The sequence below is a fragment of the Mya arenaria genome, chromosome 3, assembly GCF_026914265.1.
Source record: "Mya arenaria isolate MELC-2E11 chromosome 3, ASM2691426v1".
Classification (NCBI taxonomy): domain Eukaryota; kingdom Metazoa; phylum Mollusca; class Bivalvia; order Myida; family Myidae; genus Mya; species Mya arenaria.
In genome coordinates this window covers 56817400-56840625 of record NC_069124.1, presented here as the reverse complement: position 1 = coordinate 56840625, position 23226 = coordinate 56817400, and the positions used below count along the sequence as shown (strand labels likewise).

At 41.3% G+C, this 23226-nt stretch overlaps 1 protein-coding gene across 6 annotated transcripts in view; it reads left to right on the top strand.

Annotated features, from left to right (window-relative positions):
• The window catches only part of LOC128228029 (uncharacterized), a 93566-nt gene that overhangs the window by 67987 nt on the left and 2353 nt on the right, over nt 1–23226 (top strand). For all 6 annotated transcript variants that reach the window (XM_052939061.1, XM_052939059.1, XM_052939057.1 and 3 more), the window contains 14 exons: nt 11116–11326; nt 11808–11939; nt 13343–13486; nt 14035–14190; nt 14549–14651; nt 15361–15493; nt 16846–17084; nt 17506–17630; nt 17924–18168; nt 18525–18725; nt 20726–20887; nt 21174–21315; nt 21662–21823; nt 23060–23220. In XM_052939061.1, coding sequence (XP_052795021.1) covers nt 11116–11326; nt 11808–11939; nt 13343–13486; nt 14035–14190; nt 14549–14651; nt 15361–15493; nt 16846–17084; nt 17506–17630; nt 17924–18168; nt 18525–18725; nt 20726–20887; nt 21174–21315; nt 21662–21823; nt 23060–23220 — 2316 coding nt within the window. The remainder of the gene's footprint in view (nt 1–11115; nt 11327–11807; nt 11940–13342; nt 13487–14034; nt 14191–14548; nt 14652–15360; nt 15494–16845; nt 17085–17505; nt 17631–17923; nt 18169–18524; nt 18726–20725; nt 20888–21173; nt 21316–21661; nt 21824–23059; nt 23221–23226) is intronic.

The following is a 23226-nucleotide window of genomic DNA, read 5'->3' as shown; positions in this document are numbered from 1 at the left end:
ATGCTATAATCTTATCTTCTGTGTGGATAGTGTTATTCACTTATAACTTATATAAAGAAAAACATTATTATAAACATTAGGAGATGGTGTTGAATGTGATCTGATATTTGATTTTTAGAGCTTAAGGCAGTTTATTGATGGGTTGTGCACTGTTTGTTATTTGTGTATCTATACTAAAAGTTCTTTCAGTGTGCAAGCAATTTAACATAGTTTTGTCAGTGTGCAGGCAATTGAACAAAGTCCTGTCAGTGTGCAGGCAACTGAAAAAAGTCCTGTCAGTGTGCAGGTATCTATACCAAGTGCTGTCAGTGTGCAGTCAATTATCAAATCTTGTCAGTGTGGTGCGCAGGGAACTTAACAAAGTCCTGTCAGGTTGCAGGTGAGAATCAAATTCTGTCAGTGTGCAGTCGATCATCAAGTCCTGTCAGTGTGCAGGCAACTGAACAAAATCCTGTCAGTGTGCAGTCAATCGACAAGTCCTGTCAGTGTGCAGGAAACTGTGACAAGTCCTGTCAGTGTGCAGGCAACTGTGACAAGTCCTGTCCGTGATTATCCAGGCAACATGTTTGACCAGTATGTTTTTATTACCCCGAAGGTGTCCATCTGTCCGTCTGTCCTGTGTCTGGCTCAATAACTCGTGTCCGTGCTGTAACTTTCTCTTGTATGGACAGATATTAATATAACTTGCCACATGTGTTTGACATACCAAGACGACGTGTCATGTGCAAGACCCGTGTCCTTACCTCTAAGGTCAAGGTCACACTAAGTGTTTATTCACAATGGAATGCTGCATATAAGTACATAAGAGTATTAGTTATCATGTCCCGGCTGTAACTTTCTCTTATATGGACAGATTTTAAATTGACTTGCCATGTGTGTTTGACATACTAAGACGACGTGTTGCGTGCAAGACCTGTGTCCCTCCCTCTAAGGTCAAGGTCACACTTAGGTGTTTCTGCACAATGGAATGCTGCATATAAGGACATAGAGTATAGGTTGTCGTGTCCGGTCTGTAACTTTCTCTTGTATGGACATAATTTAAAATGACTTGCCACATGTGTTTGACATATCAAGACAACGTGTAGCGTGCAAGACTTGTGTCCCTACCTCTAAGGTCAAGGTCACACTAAGTGTTATTCACAATGGAATGCTGCATATAAGTACATAAGAGTATAAGTTATCATGTCCCGGCTGTAACTTTCTCTTGTATAGACAGATTTTAAATTGACTTGCCATGTGTGTTTGACATACTAAGACGACGTGTTGCGTGCAAGACCTGTGTCCCTCCCTCTAAGGTCAAGGTCACACTAAGGTGTTTCTTCACAATGGAATGCTGCATATAAGGACATAGAGTATAGATTGGCGTGTCAGGGCTGTAACTTTCTCTTGTATGGACATAATTTAAAATGACTTGCCACATGTGTTTGACATATCAAGACAACGTGTAGCGTGCAAGACTTGTGTCCCTACCTCTAAGGCCAAGGTCACACTAAGTGTTATTCACAATGGAATGTTGCATATATAAGGACATAGAGTATAGGTTGTCGTGTCCGGGATATAAATTTCTCTTGTATGAACACATTTTTAAATAACTTGCCGCATGTGTTCCACATACCAAGAAGACATGTCGCCTGCAAGACCTGTGTCCCTACTTTTAAGGTCAAGGTCACAATTAGTGTTTATTCACAATGGAATGCTGCATATAAGTACATAGAGTATAGGCTGTCGTGTCCGGGCTGTGTCTTTCTCTTGTATGGTCAGATTTTAAAATGACTTGCCATATGTTTTTGACATACCAAGACGACGTGTCGTGTGCAAGACCCATGTCCCTACCTCTAAGGTGAAAGATACACTAAGTGTTTATTCACAATGGAATGCTGAATATTAGGACATAAGAGTGTTGGCTATCAAGTATGGTTGGTATTTTTTCTATGCTCAGGGGCAATTTAAAATAACTTTCCATATGTATTTTACACATAAAGGGAAGATCAACTTTTTATGTACTTATTCATAGGTCAATGTCACATTCGGGGGCATTTGTCACGTACTGTGACAGCTCTTGTTCAATATTCTTTGAGAAACAAGCTATATTGATAACAAAGGATTAACTCTTTAACTCAGGTGAGCAATTTAGGGCCATCATGGCCCTCTTGTTTTTTATTTTGTGGAAATATTCAGCTACTGCCACAATTTATGGCATGTATACCATTGCTCAGGACAGTTGGTCAAACAGAAAAGCACTCTGCTTGCACAACTTGCCAAGGAGTGTAATAACGGTACTCTCAGATTTTGTTAAAAGTGAGCCCAAATATATTAATATTTAAATAAACATACAAATGAATTATAATAATATTATAAAATATAATAACCTTGCCTTATGATATACATATATTGTAATTGCATTCACTAATATTGAAATGTTCATATTAAACTTATAAAAAGATGTGTTTTGATGCTCATTTATTTAGTTTGCAGGTCATTTATTCAGTTTTTGAATTGTAAAGTCAACAGTCATGAATGCAAATTAAGAAATTTTAGTATCATTGGATTGGCTTATTGCAAACATTGCTATCAGGAGTCTTTGTGTTACATTTTTTAAAGCATTTAAAGTGCAAGATAGGTTAAAACTCTTATCAGTGTGTTTTTAATGTAAAATGTATGTTTGATATGCAAAGCTTAACCTTCAGCTGTCACTCTGCTGACCATTTCAAAAATTTCACTTTGTTTCAGTTAAAAAGAGACAAAAGAGGAAGAATTGTTGTGGTAATAAATATTGTGGTGATAAGTTTGTTTCATGATTTTATTATAATATTATTCAAACTTATAAAAGGTGATTAAGTGATGTTGGAAGTGTGTGAGTTAGTGTAGCTAGGTGTCTGTCACTCACTGAAGAGGTTGTTGGTTCAAGCCTTGCTAGCCTCACTAGTGGCCAGATGTCTGCCTTACTGAAGAGGTTGTTGGGTCAAGCCTCGCTAGCCTCCCTAGTGGCCAGATGTCTGCCTCACTGAAAAGGTTGTTGGTTCAAGCCTCGCTTGCCTCGCTAGTGGCCAGATGTCTGCCTCTCACTGACAAGGTTGGAAGTTCAAGCCTCCCTAGCCTCGCTAGTGGCCAGATGTCTGCCTCTGAATGAAGAGGTTGGAAGTTCAAGCCTTGCTAGCCTCGCTAGTGGCCAGATGTCTGCCTCTCACTGAAGAGGTTGTTGGTTCAAGCCTTGCTAGCCTCACTGTTGGTTCAAGCCTCGCTAGCCTCACTGTTGGTTCAAGCCTCGCTAGCCTTGCTAGTGGCCAGATGTCTGCCTCTCACTGAAGAGGTTGTAAGTTCAAGCCTCGCTAGCCTGGCTAGTGGCCAGATGTTTGCCTCTCACTGAAGAGGTTGTGGTTTCAAGCCTCGCTAGTGGCCAGATGTCTGTCTCGAACTGAAGAGGTTGTGGGTTCAAGCCTCGCTAGTGGCCAGATGTCTGCCTCTCACTGAAGAGGTTGTGGTTTCAAGCCTCACTAGCCTCGCTAGTGGCCAGATGTCTGCCTCTCACTGAAGAGGTTGTGGTTTCAAGCCTCGCTAGCCTCGCTAGTGGCCAGATGTCTGTCTCTCACTGAAGAGGTTGTGGTTTCAAGCCTCGCTAGCCTCTCTAGTGGCCAGATGTCTGCCTCTCACTGAAGAGGTTGTGGTTTCTAGCCTCGCTAGCCTCGCTAGTGGCCAGATGTCTGCCTCTCACTGAAGAGGTTGTGGTTTCAAGCCTCACTAGACTCACTAGTGGCCAGAGGCCAGATGTCTGCCTCACACTGAAGAGGTTGTGGTTTCAAGCCTCGCTAGTTGCCAGATGTCTGTCTCTTACTGAAGAGGTTGTGGTTTCAAGCCTCGCTAGTTGCCAGATGTCTGTCTCTCACTGAAGAGGTTGTTGGTTCAAGCCTTGCTAGCCTCGCTAGTGGCCAAATGTCTGCCTCTCACTGAAGAGGTTGTGGTTTCTAGCGTTGCTAGCCTCGCTAGTGGCCAGATGTCTGCCTCTTACTGAAGAGGTTGTGGTTTCTAGCCTCGCTAGTGGCCAGATGTCTTTCTCTCACTGAAGAGGTTGTGGTTTCAAGCCTCGCTAGCCTCGCTAGTTGCCAGATGTCTGCCTCTCACTGAAGAGTTTGTGGTTTTAAGCCTCCCTAGCCCCGCTAGTGGCCAGATGTCTGCCTCACACTGAAGAGGTTGTGGTTTCTAGCCTCGCTAGTGGCCAGATGTCTGTTTCTTACTGAAGCGGTTGTGGTTTCTAGCCTCGCTTGTGGCCAGATGTCTGTCTCTCACTGAAGAGGTTGTGGTTTCTAGCCTCGCTAGTGGCCAGATGTCTGTCTCTCACTGAAGAGGTTGTGGTTTTAAGCCTCGCTAGCCTCACTAGTGGCCAGATGTCTGCCTCTCACTGAAGAGGTTGTGGTTTCTAGCCTAGCTAGCCTCGCTAGTGGCAAGATGTCTGCCTCTCACTGAAGAGGTTGTGTAATCAAGCCTCGCTAGCCTCGCTAGTGGCCAGATGTCTGCCTCTCACTGAAGAGGTTGTGGTTTCAAGCCTCACTAGCCTCACTAGTGGCCAGATGTCTGCCTCTCACTGAAGAGGTTGTGTAATCAAGCCTCGCTAGCCTCGCTAGTGGCCAGATGTCTGCCTCTCACTGAAGAGGTTGTGGTTTCAAGCCTCGCTAGTTGCCAGATGTCTGTCTCTTACTGAAGAGGTTGTGGTTTCAAGCCTCGCTAGTTGCCAGATGTCTGTCTCTCACTGAAGAGGTTGTTGGTTCAAGCCTTGCTAGCCTCGCTAGTGGCCAAATGTCTGCCTCTCACTGAAGAGGTTGTGGTTTCTAGCGTTGCTAGCCTCGCTAGTGGCCAGATGTCTGCCTCTTACTGAAGAGGTTGTGGTTTCTAGCCTCGCTAGTGGCCAGATGTCTTTCTCTCACTGAAGAGGTTGTGGTTTCAAGCCTCGCTAGCCTCGCTAGTTGCCAGATGTCTGCCTCTCACTGAAGAGTTTGTGGTTTTAAGCCTCCCTAGCCTCGCTAGTGGCCAGATGTCTGCCTCACACTGAAGAGGTTGTGGTTTCTAGCCTCGCTAGTGGCCAGATGTCTGTTTCTTACTGAAGCGGTTGTGGTTTCTAGCCTCGCTTGTGGCCAGATGTCTGTCTCTCACTGAAGAGGTTGTGGTTTCTAGCCTCGCTAGTGGCCAGATGTCTGTCTCTCACTGAAGAGGTTGTGGTTTTAAGCCTCGCTAGCCTCACTAGTGGCCAGATGTCTGCCTCTCACTGAAGAGGTTGTGGTTTCTAGCCTCGCTAGCCTCGCTAGTTGCCAGATGTCTGCCTCTCACTGAAGAGGTTGTGGTTTCTAGCCTCGCTAGTGGCCAGATATCTGCCTCTCACTGAAGAAGTTGTGGTTTCAAGCCTCGCTAGCCTCGCTAGTTGCCAGATGTCTGCCTCTCACTGAAGAGGTTGTGTAATCAAGCCTCGCTAGCCTCGCTAGTGGCCAGATGTCTGCCTCTCACTGAAGAGGTTGTGGTTTCAAGCCTCACTAGCCTCACTAGTGGCCAGATGTCTGCCTCTCACTGAAGAGGTTGTGGTTTTAAGCCTCGCTAGCCTCGCTAGTGGCCAGGTGTCTGCCTCTCACTGAAGAGGTTGTGGTTTTAAGCCTCGCTAGCCTCGCTAGTGGCCAGATGTCTGCCTCTCACTGAAAAGGTTGTGGTTTCAAGCCTCGCTAGCCTCGCTAGTTGCCAGATGTCTGCCTCTCACTGAAGAGGTTGTGGTTTTAAGCCTCGCTAGTGGCCAGATGTCTGCCTCTCACTGAAGAGGTTGTGTAATCAAGCCTCGCTAGCCTCGCTAGTGGCCAGATGTCTGCCTCTCACTGAAGAGGTTGTGGTTTCAAGCCTCACTAGCCTCACTAGTGGCCAGATGTCTGCCTCTCACTGAAGAGGTTGTGTAATCAAGCCTCGCTAGCCTCGCTAGTGGCCAGATGTCTGCCTCTCACTGAAGAGGTTGTGGTTTCAAGCCTCACTAGCCTCACTAGTGGCCAGATGTCTGCCTCTCACTGAAGAGGTTGTGTAATCAAGCCTCGCTAGCCTCGCTAGTGGCCAGATGTCTGCCTCTCACTGAAGAGGTTGTGGTTTCAAGCCTCGCTAGTTGCCAGATGTCTGTCTCTTACTGAAGAGGTTGTGGTTTCAAGCCTCGCTAGTTGCCAGATTTCTGTCTCTCACTGAAGAGGTTGTTGGTTCAAGCCTTGCTAGCCTCGCTAGTGGCCAAATGTCTGCCTCTCACTGAAGAGGTTGTGGTTTCTAGCGTTGCTAGCCTCGCTAGTGGCCAGATGTCTGCCTCTTACTGAAGAGGTTGTGGTTTCTAGCCTCGCTAGTGGCCAGATGTCTTTCTCTCACTGAAGAGGTTGTGGTTTCAAGCCTCGCTAGCCTCGCTAGTTGCCAGATGTCTGCCTCTCACTGAAGAGTTTGTGGTTTTAAGCCTCCCTAGCCTCGCTAGTGGCCAGATGTCTGCCTCACACTGAAGAGGTTGTGGTTTCTAGCCTCGCTAGTGGCCAGATGTCTGTTTCTTACTGAAGCGGTTGTGGTTTCTAGCCTCGCTTGTGGCCAGATGTCTGTCTCTCACTGAAGAGGTTGTGGTTTCTAGCCTCGCTAGTGGCCAGATGTCTGTCTCTCACTGAAGAGGTTGTGGTTTTAAGCCTCGCTAGCCTCACTAGTGGCCAGATGTCTGCCTCTCACTGAAGAGGTTGTGGTTTCTAGCCCCGCTAGCCTCGCTAGTTGCCAGATGTCTGCCTCTCACTGAAGAGGTTGTGGTTTCTAGCCTCGCTAGTGGCCAGATGTCTGCCTCTCACTGAAGAAGTTGTGGTTTCAAGCCTCGCTAGCCTCGCTAGTTGCCAGATGTCTGCCTCTCACTGAAGAGGTTGTGTAATCAAGCCTCGCTAGCCTCGCTAGTGGCCAGATGTCTGGCTCTCACTGAAGAGGTTGTGGTTTCAAGCCTCACTAGCCTCACTAGTGGCCAGATGTCTGCCTCTCACTGAAGAGGTTGTGGTTTTAAGCCTTGCTAGCCTCGCTAGTGGCCAGGTGTCTGCCTCTCACTGAAGAGGTTGTGGTTTTAAGCCTCGCTAGCCTCGCTAGTGGCCAGATGTCTGCCTCTCACTGAAAAGGTTGTGGTTTCAAGCCTCGCTAGCCTCGCTAGTTGCCAGATGTCTGCCTCTCACTGAAGAGGTTGTGGTTTTAAGCCTCGCTAGTGGCCAGATGTCTGCCTCTCACTGAAGAGGTTGTGTAATCAAGCCTCGCTAGCCTCGCTAGTGGCCAGATGTCTGCCTCTCACTGAAGAGGTTGTGGTTTCAAGCCTCACTAGCCTCACTAGTGGCCAGATGTCTGCCTCTCACTGAAGAGGTTGTGGTTTTAAGCCTCGCTAGCCTCGCTAGTGGCCAGGTGTCTGCCTCTCACTGAAGAGGTTGTGGTTTTAAGCCTCGCTAGCCTCGCTAGTGGCCAGATGTCTGCCTCTCACTGAAGAGGTTGTGGTTTCAAGCCTCGCTAGCCTCGCTAGTTGCCAGATGTCTGCCTCTCACTGAAGAGGTTGTGGTTTTAAGCCTCGCTAGTGGCCAGATGTCTGCCTCTCACTGAAGAGGTTGTGGTTTTAAGCCTCGCTAGTTGCCAGATGTCTGTCTCTTACTGAAGAGGTTGTGGTTTTAAGCCTCGCTAGCCTCGCTAGTGGCCAGATGTCTGCCTCTCACTGAAGAGGTTGTGGTTTCAAGCCTCGCTAGCCTCGCTAGTTGCCAGATGTCTGCCTCTCACTGAAGAGGTTGTGGTTTTAAGCCTCGCTAGTGGCCAGATGTCTGCCTCTCACTGAAGAGGTTGTGGTTTTAAGCCTCGCTAGTGGCCAGATGTCTGTCTCTTACTGAAGAGGTTGTGGTTTTAAGCCTCGCTAGCCTCGCTAGTTGCCAGATGTCTGCCTCTCACTGAAGAGGTTGTGGTTTTAAGCCTCGCTAGTTGCCAGATGTCTGTCTCTTACTGAAGAGGTTGTGGTTTTAAGCCTCGCTAGCCTCGCTAGTGGCCAGATGTCTGCCTCTCACTGAAGAGGTTGTGGTTTCAAGCCTCGCTAGCCTCGCTAGTTGCCAGATGTCTGCCTCTCACTGAAGAGGTTGTGGTTTTAAGCCTCGCTAGTGGCCAGATGTCTGCCTCTCACTGAAGAGGTTGTGGTTTTAAGCCTCGCTAGTGGCCAGATGTCTGTCTCTTACTGAAGAGGTTGTGGTTTTAAGCCTCGCTAGCCTCGCTAGTGGCCAGATGTCTGCTTCTCACTGAAGAGGTTATGGTTTTAAGCCTCGCTAGCCTCGCTAGTGGCCAGATGTCTGTCTCTTACTGAAGAGGTTGTGGTTTCAAGCCTCGCTAGCCTCGCTAGTGGCCAGATGTCTGCTTCTCACTGAAGAGTTTGTGGTTTTAAGCCTCCCTAGCCTCGCTAGTGGCCAGATGTCTGTCTCTCACTGAAGAGGTTGTGGGTTCAAGCCTTGCTAGCCTCGCTAGTGGCCAGATGTCTGTCTCTCACTGAAGAGGTTGTGGTTTCAAGCCTCGCTAGCCTCGCTAGTGGCCAGATGTCTGTCTCTCACTGAAGAGGTTGTGGTTTCTAGCCTCGCTAGCCTCGCTAGTGGCCAGATGTCTGCCTCTCACTGAAAAGGTTGTGGTTTCAAGCCTCGCTAGTGGCCAGATGTCTGCCTCTCACTGAAGAGGTTGTGGTTTCAAGCCTCGCTAGCCTCGCTAATGGCCAGATGTCTGCCTCTCACTGAAGTGGTTGTGGTTTCAAGCCTCGCTAGCCTTGCTAGTGGCCAGATGTCTGCCTCTCACTGAAGAGGTTGTGGTTTCAAGCCTCACTAGTCTTGCTAGCCTCGCTTGTGGCCAGATGTCTGCCTCACTGAAGAGGTTGTGGATAATCAACCCTCTCTTGTGGTTAGGTTACTTAGACTAACAAGTAAAACAACATAACTTAATACAATAGAACAAACATAAGGAAATACCAAAGTGCAAACTAACAATAGTAAAGACATAAACAGGATCGAGGAATGCATATATAGCAGCAGGTGTCAATTGATAAACAATCACAGTTTGAATGTTTAAAAGGATTACAGAAATCTTTAGATAAAGTAAAAAAGGCTTTGATATTAGAAAATAAGTAATGGGGATCAAATGAAGCCAATTATGGACCCAAAAGATTATTACAAAATGTTATGAATTAAGAAACAACCATTTAAATGAAAACAGTCAATAAACTGATTATTATATAGTCAATAGTTAAAATATGCATGTTGCAATTTATTCAAATGCCTAAATCTAAACAATATCTTGTAAAACAGTTTCTGGAGAATTCTGTCAGAACGGTACATCATAATGTTGGATTAAGTGTTCGTGCAACGCTCGTCTCAAAGGTATTTTGACTTTAGTTCAAATTTAGTTTCCCAATTTTTTTTCTATTTCTGCTTTCAACTTGTACAATGAAGTAAATGTGGACCATATCACTTATTTTTGTATTTTCCTTGATATAATATAAAGAGTAAGTTGGCATGTGATATGATATATCTATATGGTCAGTTATTGAATGCTAAGTTGATATATGCAGGAAATAGTAAGTTATTGAACTTGATTTATATGTGCAGAATATATTGAGTTATTGAACTTAGTTTATATGCGCTTATATGTGCAGAATATAGTGAGTTATTGAACTTAGTTTATATGTGCAGAAAATAGTGAGTTATTGAACTTAGTTTATATGTGCTGATATGTGAAGAATATAGTGAGTTATTGAACTTAGTTTATATGTGCAGAATATAGTGAGTTATTGAACTTAGTTGATATGTGCAGAATATAGTGAGTTATTGAACTTAGTTTATATGTGCAGAATATAGTGAGTTATTGAACTTAGTTAATATGTCCAGAATATAGTGAGTTATTGAACTTTATTTATATGTGCAGAATAAAGTGAGTTATTGAACTTTATTGATATGTGCAGAATATAGTGAGTTATTGAACTTTATTGATATGTCCAGAATAAAGTGAGTTATTGAACTTTATTTATATGTGCAGAATAAAGTGAGTTATTGAACTTTATTGATATGTGCAGAATAAAGTGAGTTATTGAACTTTATTGATATGTCCAGAATAAAGTGAGTTATTGAACTTTATTTATATGTGCAGAATAAAGTGAGTTATTGAACTTTATTGATATGTGCAGAATATAGTGAGTTATTGAACTTAAATTGCATGTGTTTATATGTGCAGAATATAATGAATTATGTTTACTGTGTGCAGAGCATTGTAAGTTATTGAATTTTGTTGATCTATGCAGAATATGGTGAGCTATTGAATTTTTTATTATATCTGCAGATTACTTGTGGTTAATTACATGGTGGATCACAATAATTATGTTAAACCTTAATCCTAGAATTAATCTTTGTCTTGGTGTGACTTATTTCAACTATTAAATCATTATAAGACCGCAATGCAAAATGGAATGTGTTGAGGTAATTATACTGTTTATAGTCATTTATAATACCAAACACCCTCATATTTTGGTTGGGAAACAAATAGTTTGTGTTCTCATTCATGATTTTTTTTCGTTTTCATGTAGCTACATTATGGTTTGATCAATGTCAATTTGTTTAATATTTGAATTGAAATTTTAGGCATTGCACATCACAAAATCCTAGTTACGGAATTCATCATATTGACGTCATGTATTTACTGCTTATTTCTCATAACCCATATCCAAATCAGTCTTCGTCGTAACTGGGTTGCCCAAAGCCCGGGACAAGTAAATACTGTTTCGGGCAAGTCAAAATTCCCAGGTGGTTGCCCGAATGGGCAAGTGCTTTTTTCCGAAATTTAGAATCCTGTTTTCATAATTTCTTCAGCAACAGTTCACAAATCCTGATTGAACGTTATTATTTTATTGAAATATTGGCTTTCGTAAATTTACGCATGAATTGGTTATTTTGGCCATAGTGACTGTAAAAGGCCAACATGGCATCACAAATCATGTGACTGTAGAATGCCAAAGTTTCTCGTGAAAAAGTTAATAAGCTAAGGTATTGATTATTCTTTCGCCTTAATTTCAATAATATTTTTTCAAAGTCATTTTATTATTTGCAGGTGCCCCCAGAGACTGGCTCAGAGATGACGGGGGGTTTCATGTCTGACTTGATGACGATCACGAGCTCTGACAGTATTGGGAGCGGGCCGGAGAACGAGGAGCGCGGCAACTGGCGGGGAAAACTGGAGTTCATCCTATCCTGTCTCGGCTATGTTGTGGGGCTTGGTAACATCTGGAGGTTTCCGTACCTGGTATACAGGAATGGGGGTGGTGAGTTCAGGTTTATCAGATTTGACTTAATTACTTTTTTCAGCACTGGTTAATGTCCTATGCTTTTATAATACTGTATATTGCTTCAATTTTCACATCAATTTATAAATTTACCGTTTTTCCCATTTGATCAGATTGCAAGTGTAAAAACTAGCAATATTTATTTGAATGACTTGCTGTAGAGACTAGAGTCTTCACACTTATATTTTTCTTGGTCTTGGTCAGTAGCAGGATCTTTTTAAATTTGCTGTCAAAAGGTCAAAGGTCAAGGTAAAGGTGACCCTTTGACATTAAGATTGGTATTAATCTGGGTTTAATGAGGATAGTGATGGGCACACCAGACAGGAGACACATCAGATTTCTAGTTATTAATATATCCCCCATTTTCAGACCCTACCTGGTAGTTGTCCAACGAGATTTTGTGTATATACTGTATACAAATCAGCATTTTCTTACCTTATTATCTGTTTCTCATTCCCAGGTGCATTTTTCATCCCCTACTTTGTGATGGTAACACTATGTGGAATTCCTCTCGTGTACATGGAGATGGCTTTTGGTCAGTATGCCAGTCTTGGACCAGTAACCATCTGGAGGGCTTGTCCTATCTTTAAAGGTAAACAGATTGTGTGCGTATGAAGAACAGATAGGAAAATAAATGGGTGGCTGCTGATGTGCATAAGGCAAGGGCATATGGGGAAAGCAAGAGCATGTGTGAAAGGCGAGGGCTTATGGGGAAGACGAGGGCACTTTGGGAAGGCTAAGGGCATGTGAGAAAGGCAAAGGTACATGGGGAAGGCCACCATATGTAGGAAAGATGAGGGCACATGGGGGAAGGCAAGGGGATATGAGGAAGGCAAGAGCATGTGGGAAAGGCAAGAGTATGTGAGGGAGGCGAGCCATGTGGTGAAGGCAAGAGCATATGAGGGAGGTGAGCTATGTGGGGAAGGCAAGGGCATTTTTGGAAGGCGACAACATGTGGAGAAGGCAAGAGTATATGAGGGAGGCGAGCCATGTGGGGAAGGCAAGAGCATGTGGAGAAAGCAATAGTATGTGGGGAAGGCAAGAGCATGTGAGGAAGGCAAGAGCGTGTGGGGGAAGGCAAGAGCATGTGGGGGAAGGCAAGAGTATGTGGGGGGAAGGCAAGAGCATGTGGGGAAGGTAAGTGCATGTGGGGAAGGCAAGAGTATGTGTGGGAGGTGAGCCATGTGGGGAAGGCAAGAGCGTGTGGGGAAGGCAAAGAGTATTTGAGGGAGGCGAACCATGTGGGGAAGGCGAGAGTATGTGAGGGAGGCGAGCCATTTGGTGAAGGCAAGAGCATGTTTGGAAAGCAAGAGTATGTGTGGGAGGTGAGCCATGTGGGGAAGGCAAGAGCATGTGGGGAAGGCGACCACATGTGGGGAAGACATGTAAGGGCATGTGGGGAAGGCAAGGGCATTTTCGGAAGGTGACAACATGTGGGGAAGACAAAGGCATGTGAGGAAGGCAACACATGCTTGTAAGATGAGGGCTTGTTTGGAAGCTGAGGACATGTTTGAAAGGTGAGGGCATTTATGGAAGGTGAGGGCATGTTTGAAAGGTGAGGGCATGTTTGGAAGGTGAGGGCATGTTTTGAAAGTGAGGGCATGTTTGAAAGGTGAGGGCATGTTTGGAAGGTGCGGGCATTTATGGAAGGTAAGGGCATTTATGGAAGGTGAGGGCATGTTTGAAAGGTGAGGGCATGTTTGGAAGGTGAGGACTGGAAGGTGAGAGCATGTGTGGAAGAAGGTTATGAGGCTGGATTGAGATAAGCAGGATGGTAATCTTAATTATTAAGCAGTGTTTAATCACAAACCTTGTTTCTTTTTTTAAGCAACAAAAGTCATTATAAACTACATATACTAAAAAGTGATAAAAAAACTGAATATTACATACATTTAGTTATGTAGTTTATCTTGAAATAATTGAAAACCATTCTTTCATTTATAGGTTCTTTATCAATGAGTTTTACAATATTATTTTCCTTCCCCCATTACACAGGAGTTGGGTATGCAATGGTGGTGACAGTGGCAATCATCTGTGTGTACTACAACATTGTGAATGCCTGGGCCCTGCACTATTTGTTCTCCTCATTCTCGGCTAGTCTGCCCTGGGCCTCCTGTGACAACCCCTGGAATACAGATGGTAAGCATCTTAAGTTTGTATGTTGTTTTTTAAGAATAAAAAATTGAGGTACAATTATAATCTTGATGTTGTTGAAATCGTGCCATCATGCAAAAAAAAATCCATTTCTATCATAACAGAAATAAATCAAGATAATGAACCTGAACATGGTACACGTTTATTAATTAATGACACACATTTTGCTGCAATTTTTTAACCGTGGACTGGTTTTCATAAAACTCTTAAGACATTTCTTAACTTAAGTTGATTTCCTAAACTTTTCGTCGTCAGATTAAAAGAAAAGTAAGAGTGTTTTTAACATTAAACAGTATGATTATTACATAAAATTAATGAAAATAAAGTATTTTTGATATTATTGAGTAATTATACTATATGACCAGTGAGACACTTAACTAAGGTTATAAGCTATGACAACTACTTGTGGTTCTCCCTTTAAGTTAATTTTATCTGATTAAAAATGTTTTTTCAACTTTTTTTTTTTTTCTTTTAACAGAAGAAAAAACTATTTCTGAATTTCATAGTTGTGTACATACTTGATCTTTCTTCAGCGTGCAGACTTAATCGCTACGAGGTGACAAACTGTTCACTGGTGAATGCCACCTACATCCTCAGTTCGGACACAGAGAATGACAACTGCTCACAGTATCTACTAGACTGCATGCATGCCACTAACCAATCAGCATTCCCTAAAGAAAATACCACAGGTAAGATTATGAGAAGAGTGTTTGAGCTCAACATATTTGTACCAGTATGGTTTTTTTTGTGTGTTGTTAATCTTAGGTGTTATAATATATGAATAAAACATGTCAATGTATCATTCGTGTGGGCCGAAACTTAGTAGAAATTGTGTTCAAGAATCTATGATTAAGAATCTCTTAAAATGATAAAAAAAATACTATCATCATCTGCTTTTCTGCTTATCCCTGAATGAAAATCTGTTTGAAGTCAACAATATCTTGCTGCATATAATATCTAGTTTAGATACTTCCTCAACCCAGACATTGATGGTACAAGATACTCCAGAATGAATAACATTGTCTTATATATTTTCCTGTACTTCAGTGTGTATCGAGTGGTTAGAGGACCAGCATGGTGAGGCCATCTATCTACCAGAAAGGCAATCGCTCATGGCCACTCTCAAGGACCCAAGTGCCGAGTACTTCTAGTGAGCGGATTATTTATTTAGCCCATTTGTGAAGATACTTAAATACTCAATATGTCAGAAGTATATCATACTGCATGGGTTCCTTTATCTTTTGGCTATAAATGAGCTTAACATTAGAGAGCACTCATTTATGTTTCCATAGCTTCCAGTGCTAAGGTTAGAATTTTTAAAGACTATTTCTACCATGACAGAGGATGATTGACCATCAAACCATACAGAGCCCTAAAATGTACCCTTTAACACTTCCTAAAATGACATCAAAGAAACAATCTGGGTGACATAAAACAACCATTATTAATTTTCATCCAAAAACCTCCCTTGAATACTAAAAAGTAGTTCTTGTAGCCATGCACATACAAACTGGCTTGTATTCCCTTGTCTAAATATAGAAATCGCCGTGTAAAACAGTCCAAAGCTTTTCCCGCAGTTATCTTCGTATTTCAGTGATTTATTAAAATAAATCACACTAGTATGTTATACATCTTATAATTTCTAACAATTTTGGAGCAAAGTAATATCAAGAATACAGCATGTAACTAAATACTTAAATAGCATCCAATTTGGAATACTTTGCCTTAAACTCATAACACCATGTCATCCCATGATACCTACCATTTTTGATAAATTAAATATTATGACTACTTTTGGCTTGAGCCATATTGCAATGAGCTTCCTTCATTTGTCAATACGGCGTGAACCTGTATTACAGCAACGAGGTGTTGAACATATCAGACGGCCTACATGAGATGGGTGGGGTACAGTGGCAGCTGGCTCTTTATCTCCTGCTGTGCTGGGTCATCGTGTTCCTATGTCTTGTCAGGGGAATCTACTCTGCAGGCAAGGCATGTAAATCTAGCATTTGATGTTTTCATAAATTTGATGTTATCCCTAAATCATTGTGTATAGGATGCTATCATATATAGGACGCAGGCAAAAAATATATAAGAACAAGAGGCCCAAAAGGGCCTATGCTCTACTGGCATGGCTTTTGTGGTCATATCAATCCAGAGCATGTATGTATGGGTAAAAGGCAACAGACATATAGTTTATGTTTTGTGTTTGGGTTACCTGAAAACGTAGCACGTTCAACATCCGAGCCCAGAAAGTATTGTAAGCAGATTAGTTGCATAAACTATTTTAATATGTGCCAAGTAAAAGTCATCTGACAAAAAAAAAATGCTTTCAAAACTGTACTCATAGTAAAATTTTCTGTAGTTTTAAAAGTTAAAAAAAGTTGGTCAAAAGGTCAAAATCAAGGGCATCCTAGGACAACATTGATCAATTTGAACAAACATTCACAATCAGTTGTGCTGAGATGGATGTACGAACACACAAAAAGATTTTCAAACCTTTCTAGATTTATGTTTACCAAACCTGTGAACCCAGGGTGTGGCCAGTAATGACACCAGGTGCATAACTTAAACATTCACAACCAATTTTGTTAAGATGAATGCACAAACTGCAGAACCTAAAGCTAAAAAATGGCCTTTGGGCTTTCAACAAGAACAAGGCAGAGTAATTCACAAAATCAAATGCAGAAGCAAAAAGCAAATTGTCTCTCAAAATCCTAGACTTGCAAATTGTCTCCCTTAACTCTAGACTTGTACATGTAAACTTGGCTAAAAATAGAATTCGCTCATGCAGACCTGGCTAAAAATAGAAAGCATTTCTTTAAAACTTTCATGGCCCATAATCTAGGCATTCATGGGCGGATCTTGCTGGTTTTGGAAAGGAACCGAGCTGTAATGGATATCTAGATACTGTACAAGTTTCATCAAGATACAATCAAAACTGAAGACTGTATCGTGTTCACAAGCAATTGTTTACAGACGCACGACCGCACGGACGCATGACCACACGGACGCACGACCGCACGGATGCACATACTACGTACACATTACCATCGCATAAGCTCTTCTGGCCTTTGGCCAGTAGAGCTAAAAATCAAGAGACAAAACTTAGTTCTATTAACAGCATACATAGGACATAGTGAAAAATTGTCAAAATTGGCAGCCGCCACATTTGATAAAATATTATAATGAGGAGAATACAAATAAAATATATACACCAGATCTAAGTAAATTTCTTAACCTGAACTATGAAATCCTTTCAATCACTAATTTTGAGACATTTTTGCTGTTGATCCTGTATTTACTCAATTCAAAAATAGTTCCATATACCTCTCCCCCCACAGGTAGCCTACTTTGTGGTAATCATCCCCATCGTCATTCTGGTCATCCTGCTAATCTGCTCGATGCTGGTGGACGGCCACCTAGAGGGAATACGTTTCTATGTGACCCCCAAGTGGGATCACTTTTTGTCATTCCGCGTATGGAGTGATGCTGCTTCACAGGTGTTCTTTTCCCTGTCTGCGTGTAGTGGGGGGCTGACCACACTTTCCAGTTATAACAAGTTCCATAATAATATTTATAGGTGGGTTATGTGACTTATTGGTTCTGGATTTGTAAACTAAAATTCTGATAATGTCTTATTTTCATGCATGTTTTTACTTATTATAATTCTTTATTATAAATGCTATGGTAGTATAATAATTGACACAACTCACTTAAATGATTAACATTGATATTCATTCACTGTATTTGCACTCTAAAGTATGTTTTCATTTCTTAGCATAATGGTAATAAATTCAGAAAATATAACCTTATACGCTATACTCTTCAGTTACATTCAAAGCTCTAAAGTTGTTTCAAAAAACAGTTTATAGTACAAAACTATCACATCGAATACCGATTTTGTCATTCGAATGCCAAACGTTCAATCGAATATTCAAACATTAGAATCTTTGTTTGCATCCCTAATTTAGACCATTCTTACTATATTTGTTGTGTTTCAGGGATGCAATAATCATCTGTGTAATAGACACGCTGATGAGCATTCTGGCTGGGTTTACAGTATTTGCCTCCCTTGGCATTCTGGCTCATCAGCTGGATACATCTATAGAAAATGTTGTGACATCAAGTGAGTAGATATCTGTATGTTCTATCAAATGCGGCAAAAAAGTTCACCTTGTAGTATCTCCTTGTAGTATGTGAAGTATTTCAAGATCACAAATTGCATTTCACTTATTTGGCAAACTATAAGTCTGCATGCAAAGCAACTTGTTTTGAACATGTTAGGAAAACACAAACTTCATTTATTTAGTGGAACCAGCCAATGCTAAAATAAAACTACTGTTGTTTTGGGTGATTGTTTTTTGTTTCAACATATAGATTTATGCATGCTTAAAACTTTAATGTGATAATCTATTTCAGATATAGGCTTGGTGTTTGTAGCATTCCCGGCAGCAGTGACCAACTTCCAGCCATCAGCCATGTGGTCAGCTTTCTTCTTCTTGATGATCATCATGATGGGCATGAGCTCGCTGCTTGTCATGACGGAAATCATCGTCACAGTGATGATGGACGAAAAGGTGGAGGTGTTCCGCAAGTCGCGGATTCTTGTCCTCCTTGTGGTGTGCTCCTTGTTGTACCTTCTTGGTCTTCCACTTACAACTAGGGTAGGTGTTGATAGTGGGCTTTTCTTTTCATTGAAAGCTGGTCAGTATGTCAAGGAAAAAAGTTGAGGCAGTCTCATGGCCTTAGTGCCATTGACCATAACTCTAGAATAGGCATATAGTTCAGTACCATGTTAACAGCAATATTTTTATCTTGTCCTGGGTTTTTTAGGTAAATAGTGCAGGCCCAAATAGCATGATAATACTTAATCATATTACAATCTCAACTTATTTTACCATGTTACATCAAAAATTCTTATTGCTTGTTTCAACGCTTATTAAAAGCCTTTTCTCTCATAAAATATTCTGATTAAAAACTTTGGTCAAGATTCGAAAGAAAAAATACTTTGTCATTTAAGGGTGGCCAGTACCTACTCCAACTGCTAGATGAGTTCTGTGGGGGTACCCCCAGTGTGGTTGTAGGTCTCTTCATGTGTCTTGGGCTTGCCTGGGTTTATAGGGTGCGACATTTCTGCAAGGACATCCAGCTGATGATTGGTCACCCCGTCTCCTGGTGGTGGCGGGCAATGTGGTGTATCGTCTCGCCACTCATTATGATGGTAGGTTTGTGTATATAATGGTCTCTGATAATAGCCAAATAATAGAAGTAATAATATGCCACTACTGATATTACTGATCATTCATTTACCCTTATTATACCCCCACAAACGAAGTTTGAGGGGGTATATAGGAGTGAGCTTGTCGGTCGGTCAGTCGGTTTTCATGGTTTCCGGACTATAACTCATGAAAGGCTAGACAGATTTGAAAAATTTTTGGTACACAGGTGTAACATCAGAAGATACAGGTCAAGTTCGATATTGGGGCTGGTGGGGCCAAGGTCAAGGTCACTGTTACTAAAAATAGAAAAATGGTTTCCGGACGATAACTCATGAAAGGCTTGACAGATTTGAAAAAATTTTGGTACACAGGTGTAACATCAGAAGATTCAGGTCAAGTTCGATATTGGGGCTGGTGGGGCCAAGGTCAAGGTCACTGTTACTAAAAATAGAAAAACGGTTTCCGGACGATAACTCATGAAAGGCTTGACAGATTTGAACAATTTTTGGTACACAGGTGTAACATCAGAAGATACAGGTCAAGTTCGATATTGGCGCTGGTGGGGCCAAGGTCAAGGTCATTGTTACTAAAAATAGAAAAACGGTTTCCGGACGATAACTCATGAAAGGCTTGACAGATTTGAACAATTTTTGGTACACAGGTGTAACATCAGAAGATACAGGTCAAGTTCGATATTGGGGCTGGTGGGGCCAAGTTCAAGGTCACTGTTACTAAAAAAAGAAAAACGGTTTCTGGACGATAACTCATGAAAGGCTAAACAGATTTGAACAATTTTTGGTACACAGGTGTAACATCAGAAAATACAGATCAAGTTCGATATTGGGGCTGATGGGGTCAAGGTCACTGTTACTAAAAATAGAAAAACGGTTTCCGGACGATAACTCATGAAAGGCTTGACAGATTTGAACATTTTTTGGTACACAGGTGTAACATCAGAAGATACAGGTCAAGTTCGATATTGGGGCTGGTGGGGCCAAGGTCAAGGTCATTGTTACTAAAAATAGAAAAACGGTTTCCGGACGATAACTCATGAAAGGCTTGACAGATTTGAACAATTTTTGGTACACAGGTGTAACATCAGAAGATACAGGTCAAGTTCGATATTGGGGCTGGTGGGGCCAAGTTCAAGGTCACTGTTACTAAAAAAAGAAAAACGGTTTCTGGACGATAACTCATGAAAGGCTAAACAGATTTGAACAATTTTTGGTACACAGGTGTAACATCAGAAGATACAGATCAAGTTCGATATTGGGGCTGATGGGGTCAAGGTCACTGTTACTAAAAATAGAAAAATGGTTTCCGGACGATAACTCATGAAAGGCTTGACAGATTTGAACATTTTTTGGTACACAGGTGTAACATCAGAAGATACAGGTCAAGTTCGATATTGGGGCTGGTGGGGCCAAGGTAAAGGTCACTGTTACTAAAAATAGAAAAATGGTTTCTGCTTCATAACTTTAATTGGGCATGAGATATTGTGATGAAACTTGCTGTATAGGCAGCCTCTGTGAAGATAATACTTGTGATTGAAAATCATCATCAGGGGCCAGTGGAGTAAAGGTTTTTGTGCACTGTTACAAAAATAGAAAAACGGTTTCCGGACAAACAATACATGCATGATAAAAGAAGATGCAGTGTGCAGTAATCTTGGGAGTTATGGCCTCTTTTCAAAGGAATGGTTTGCCATTCCTGTGTCCAGGCGGCATTTGGGGGTATTGATCACTCCTGTGACAGCTCTAGTTATTGAACAACCTTTGCAAATTTGATCAAATGAAATTATATTTGTTTTGAGTTAGCAAACTAGCAACAACAACAGTCAACATTAACTGGCTATAACAGACTTTAAAATGTTTGTATACAGTCACTTGTTACACTGTCGACAACTGCCCTTCATATTCCAGTAATTCCACAACCACCCTACATATTTTATTAATTCCTCAACCATCCTTCATATTCCAGTAATTCCACTTGCATATTTCAGTTTATCTTGGTGTCGACCATCGTCTCGGGGGTCGACCTGGAGGATGAAGTATACCCTGCCTGGGCCGAGGGACTCGGGATTGTTCTCGTTACATCTACAGTCATTACCATTCCTATTTACGCAATCAAGAAAGTCTCCAGTCTAGAGGGATCTATCATGCAGGTGGCTCTAATAAAAATATTTTTGGTTGATTCATGTTAGATCAAAAAGTCACTGTCTGAGTGTTGAAGTGAACAGTTGCTTAATTGTTATTGCCATATATAGAGTACCGGTATAAGGCTTAGAACTAAGATTTCAACATCATTGATAATAGGAGACATTTTAAAAAGGAAAACTAGTGCCTTATGGCATATCGATTGCTGTACAAATTATATTACAATCAATTCATGTTTCTGTGAATTTTCCATCCCAAGAGAACAATCTGAAAGTGTATTTTTTATTATTTAAGCGTATCCGTGAGTCATGCCTGTCAGCCGAGAACTGGGGCCCTGCACTTGTCAAACACTGGAAACATGTGGAGTACTACCCTGCCGTCAACACTCATACGTTGTCTTTAGACATAGAACACAGCCCAGTACATGCCATAACAGGTCAGTCAGTTATTTATATTCATCTCTTGCTAGGAGACCGGAGGAATGTTTCGATTTCTGGGGGATATTTCCCCCACCCTGGGAATATGGCATGCTTGTAATGTCATCGTCTATCTAAATAAAAGAGATATCAAGTTATAAAAAATTTATAATACCCCAATTGCAACTATTACAAATGTTTGAAACCTGATTTATTTGAGGGGTTTAACAGTGGATACTGTGTTAAGAAGAAAGTTTTTTACGTGTATTTTCATTGTATGTTGCTTACAAAAATTACGTCACTTATCGTTAGCACAAAAATATGTTGACAGTGCATAGTAATGACCTTTGTGCATTATGTTCTGAGATCGTGTTGACTTCTCCACAAACGATGTACGTGCTCCAAAGCTTTCTGAGGCTAGTCTACTGTCTCTGACGCGGCAGATGTCACCAAGGAAACCACAACAGCTTCGACAGCGAGCAATACTCAACCACGCATACAGCAACCCACAGTGCCACATATCAAATGGTAATTTTCATTAAATCAAACAATTATTTAGGCAACACCAAATTCGTTTTTTTAGTGCGACCACACCTTAATTTTCACTGAAAATGGGTCTTCTGTGGCAATTAGCTGTTTATAAAGCTGCAAAATACCTGATTGAACAGGTTAAATATTAGTGTTATTCATGACAGCAGCCGGTAAACTTGAGTGTGGTGAAATGTTGTTTTCTCACTGAAAGAAAAGTATTGACTAGAAGAAATATTTTAGAAGGGCAACAGTTGCCTCAAGAGTGCCTATTATTTTACTGTTGAAAAGTTTGCCTTGAAAAAAGAACATACGTTACTGCTTTTTAAAGTTTTTACTATCCATGTCTTTTTGCTTATAAGGCTAAATTATCTGATTCAAGTCATGACACTTTTGACCAAAAGCCTGACCAAGTACAGACAATAACAACAATTTTTGGCAGAATATCAAAAATAGTGATCAGTACAAAGGGATAAACACTAGTTCAGACCAACCTAAAAGTAGGTATGACTACTTTGATATCTGTTTTCTTTAACAAAATAATCTGGTATAAATAACCTTGTACTGTACATTTGGTAAACACATGCCATTGCATTAACAGTTATATTCACAATTGAGTTTAATAAAAAAAACTGAAATTTATAATAGACTCAAAGTTTGATGTTAAAAAATGATATAAAAGTTGTTTCTCACGTTTTTCTCCGGCAATGATCATCAAACTTAAAACCTTACTATCGTAGAAATTTGGTTGATTCATTTGAGTGCTTAAAATGGACCCAGCAAACCCATTTGTTTAAAACATCCATTTCGAGTATCTTGAATATAATCAAATAAAGTAATGTATGAAAACAAATATTAAAACTGTATATAAGATGCTTGAATAAATATTTAACATACAGTTAAACCTTTTTGTTAATTAATTTTCTATATGCTTAAGATTCATGCCCGCATCTGTGTGTTCGGCACAGTGCACCAAGTTCACTGTGGTAACAGAGAAATTTGTTGAAAAAGTAATTTACAAAAATGTACCATGCTAATAGAAAAAAACATCTCTGGAAATGGATCTCTGTCAAAACTGGTCATAATTTTGATGTCGCCATCGACATCAAATTACTTTGCAAAACCCACAAATATCCCATGTCAAATCCATCCACTTGAAGGTGTTAAAGCCCTTTGTTTTATAGTTTTTATTATATTCTTTTAAAGTTTTTAAATACCCACTGTTTTGATGCACAGGTTCCCTGGACCAGGTCAAGCCCCACCAGCAGGAGGTCCCACTCCCACAGACTCATGGGTATACTCTCATCGTGTCCCCCAGGCGATCCACTGTGGTTCCAGGGGTTGATGTCGCCACACAGACAGATGCACGCAGCTTTACACTTGCTCTCAAACATGGGGTGGGT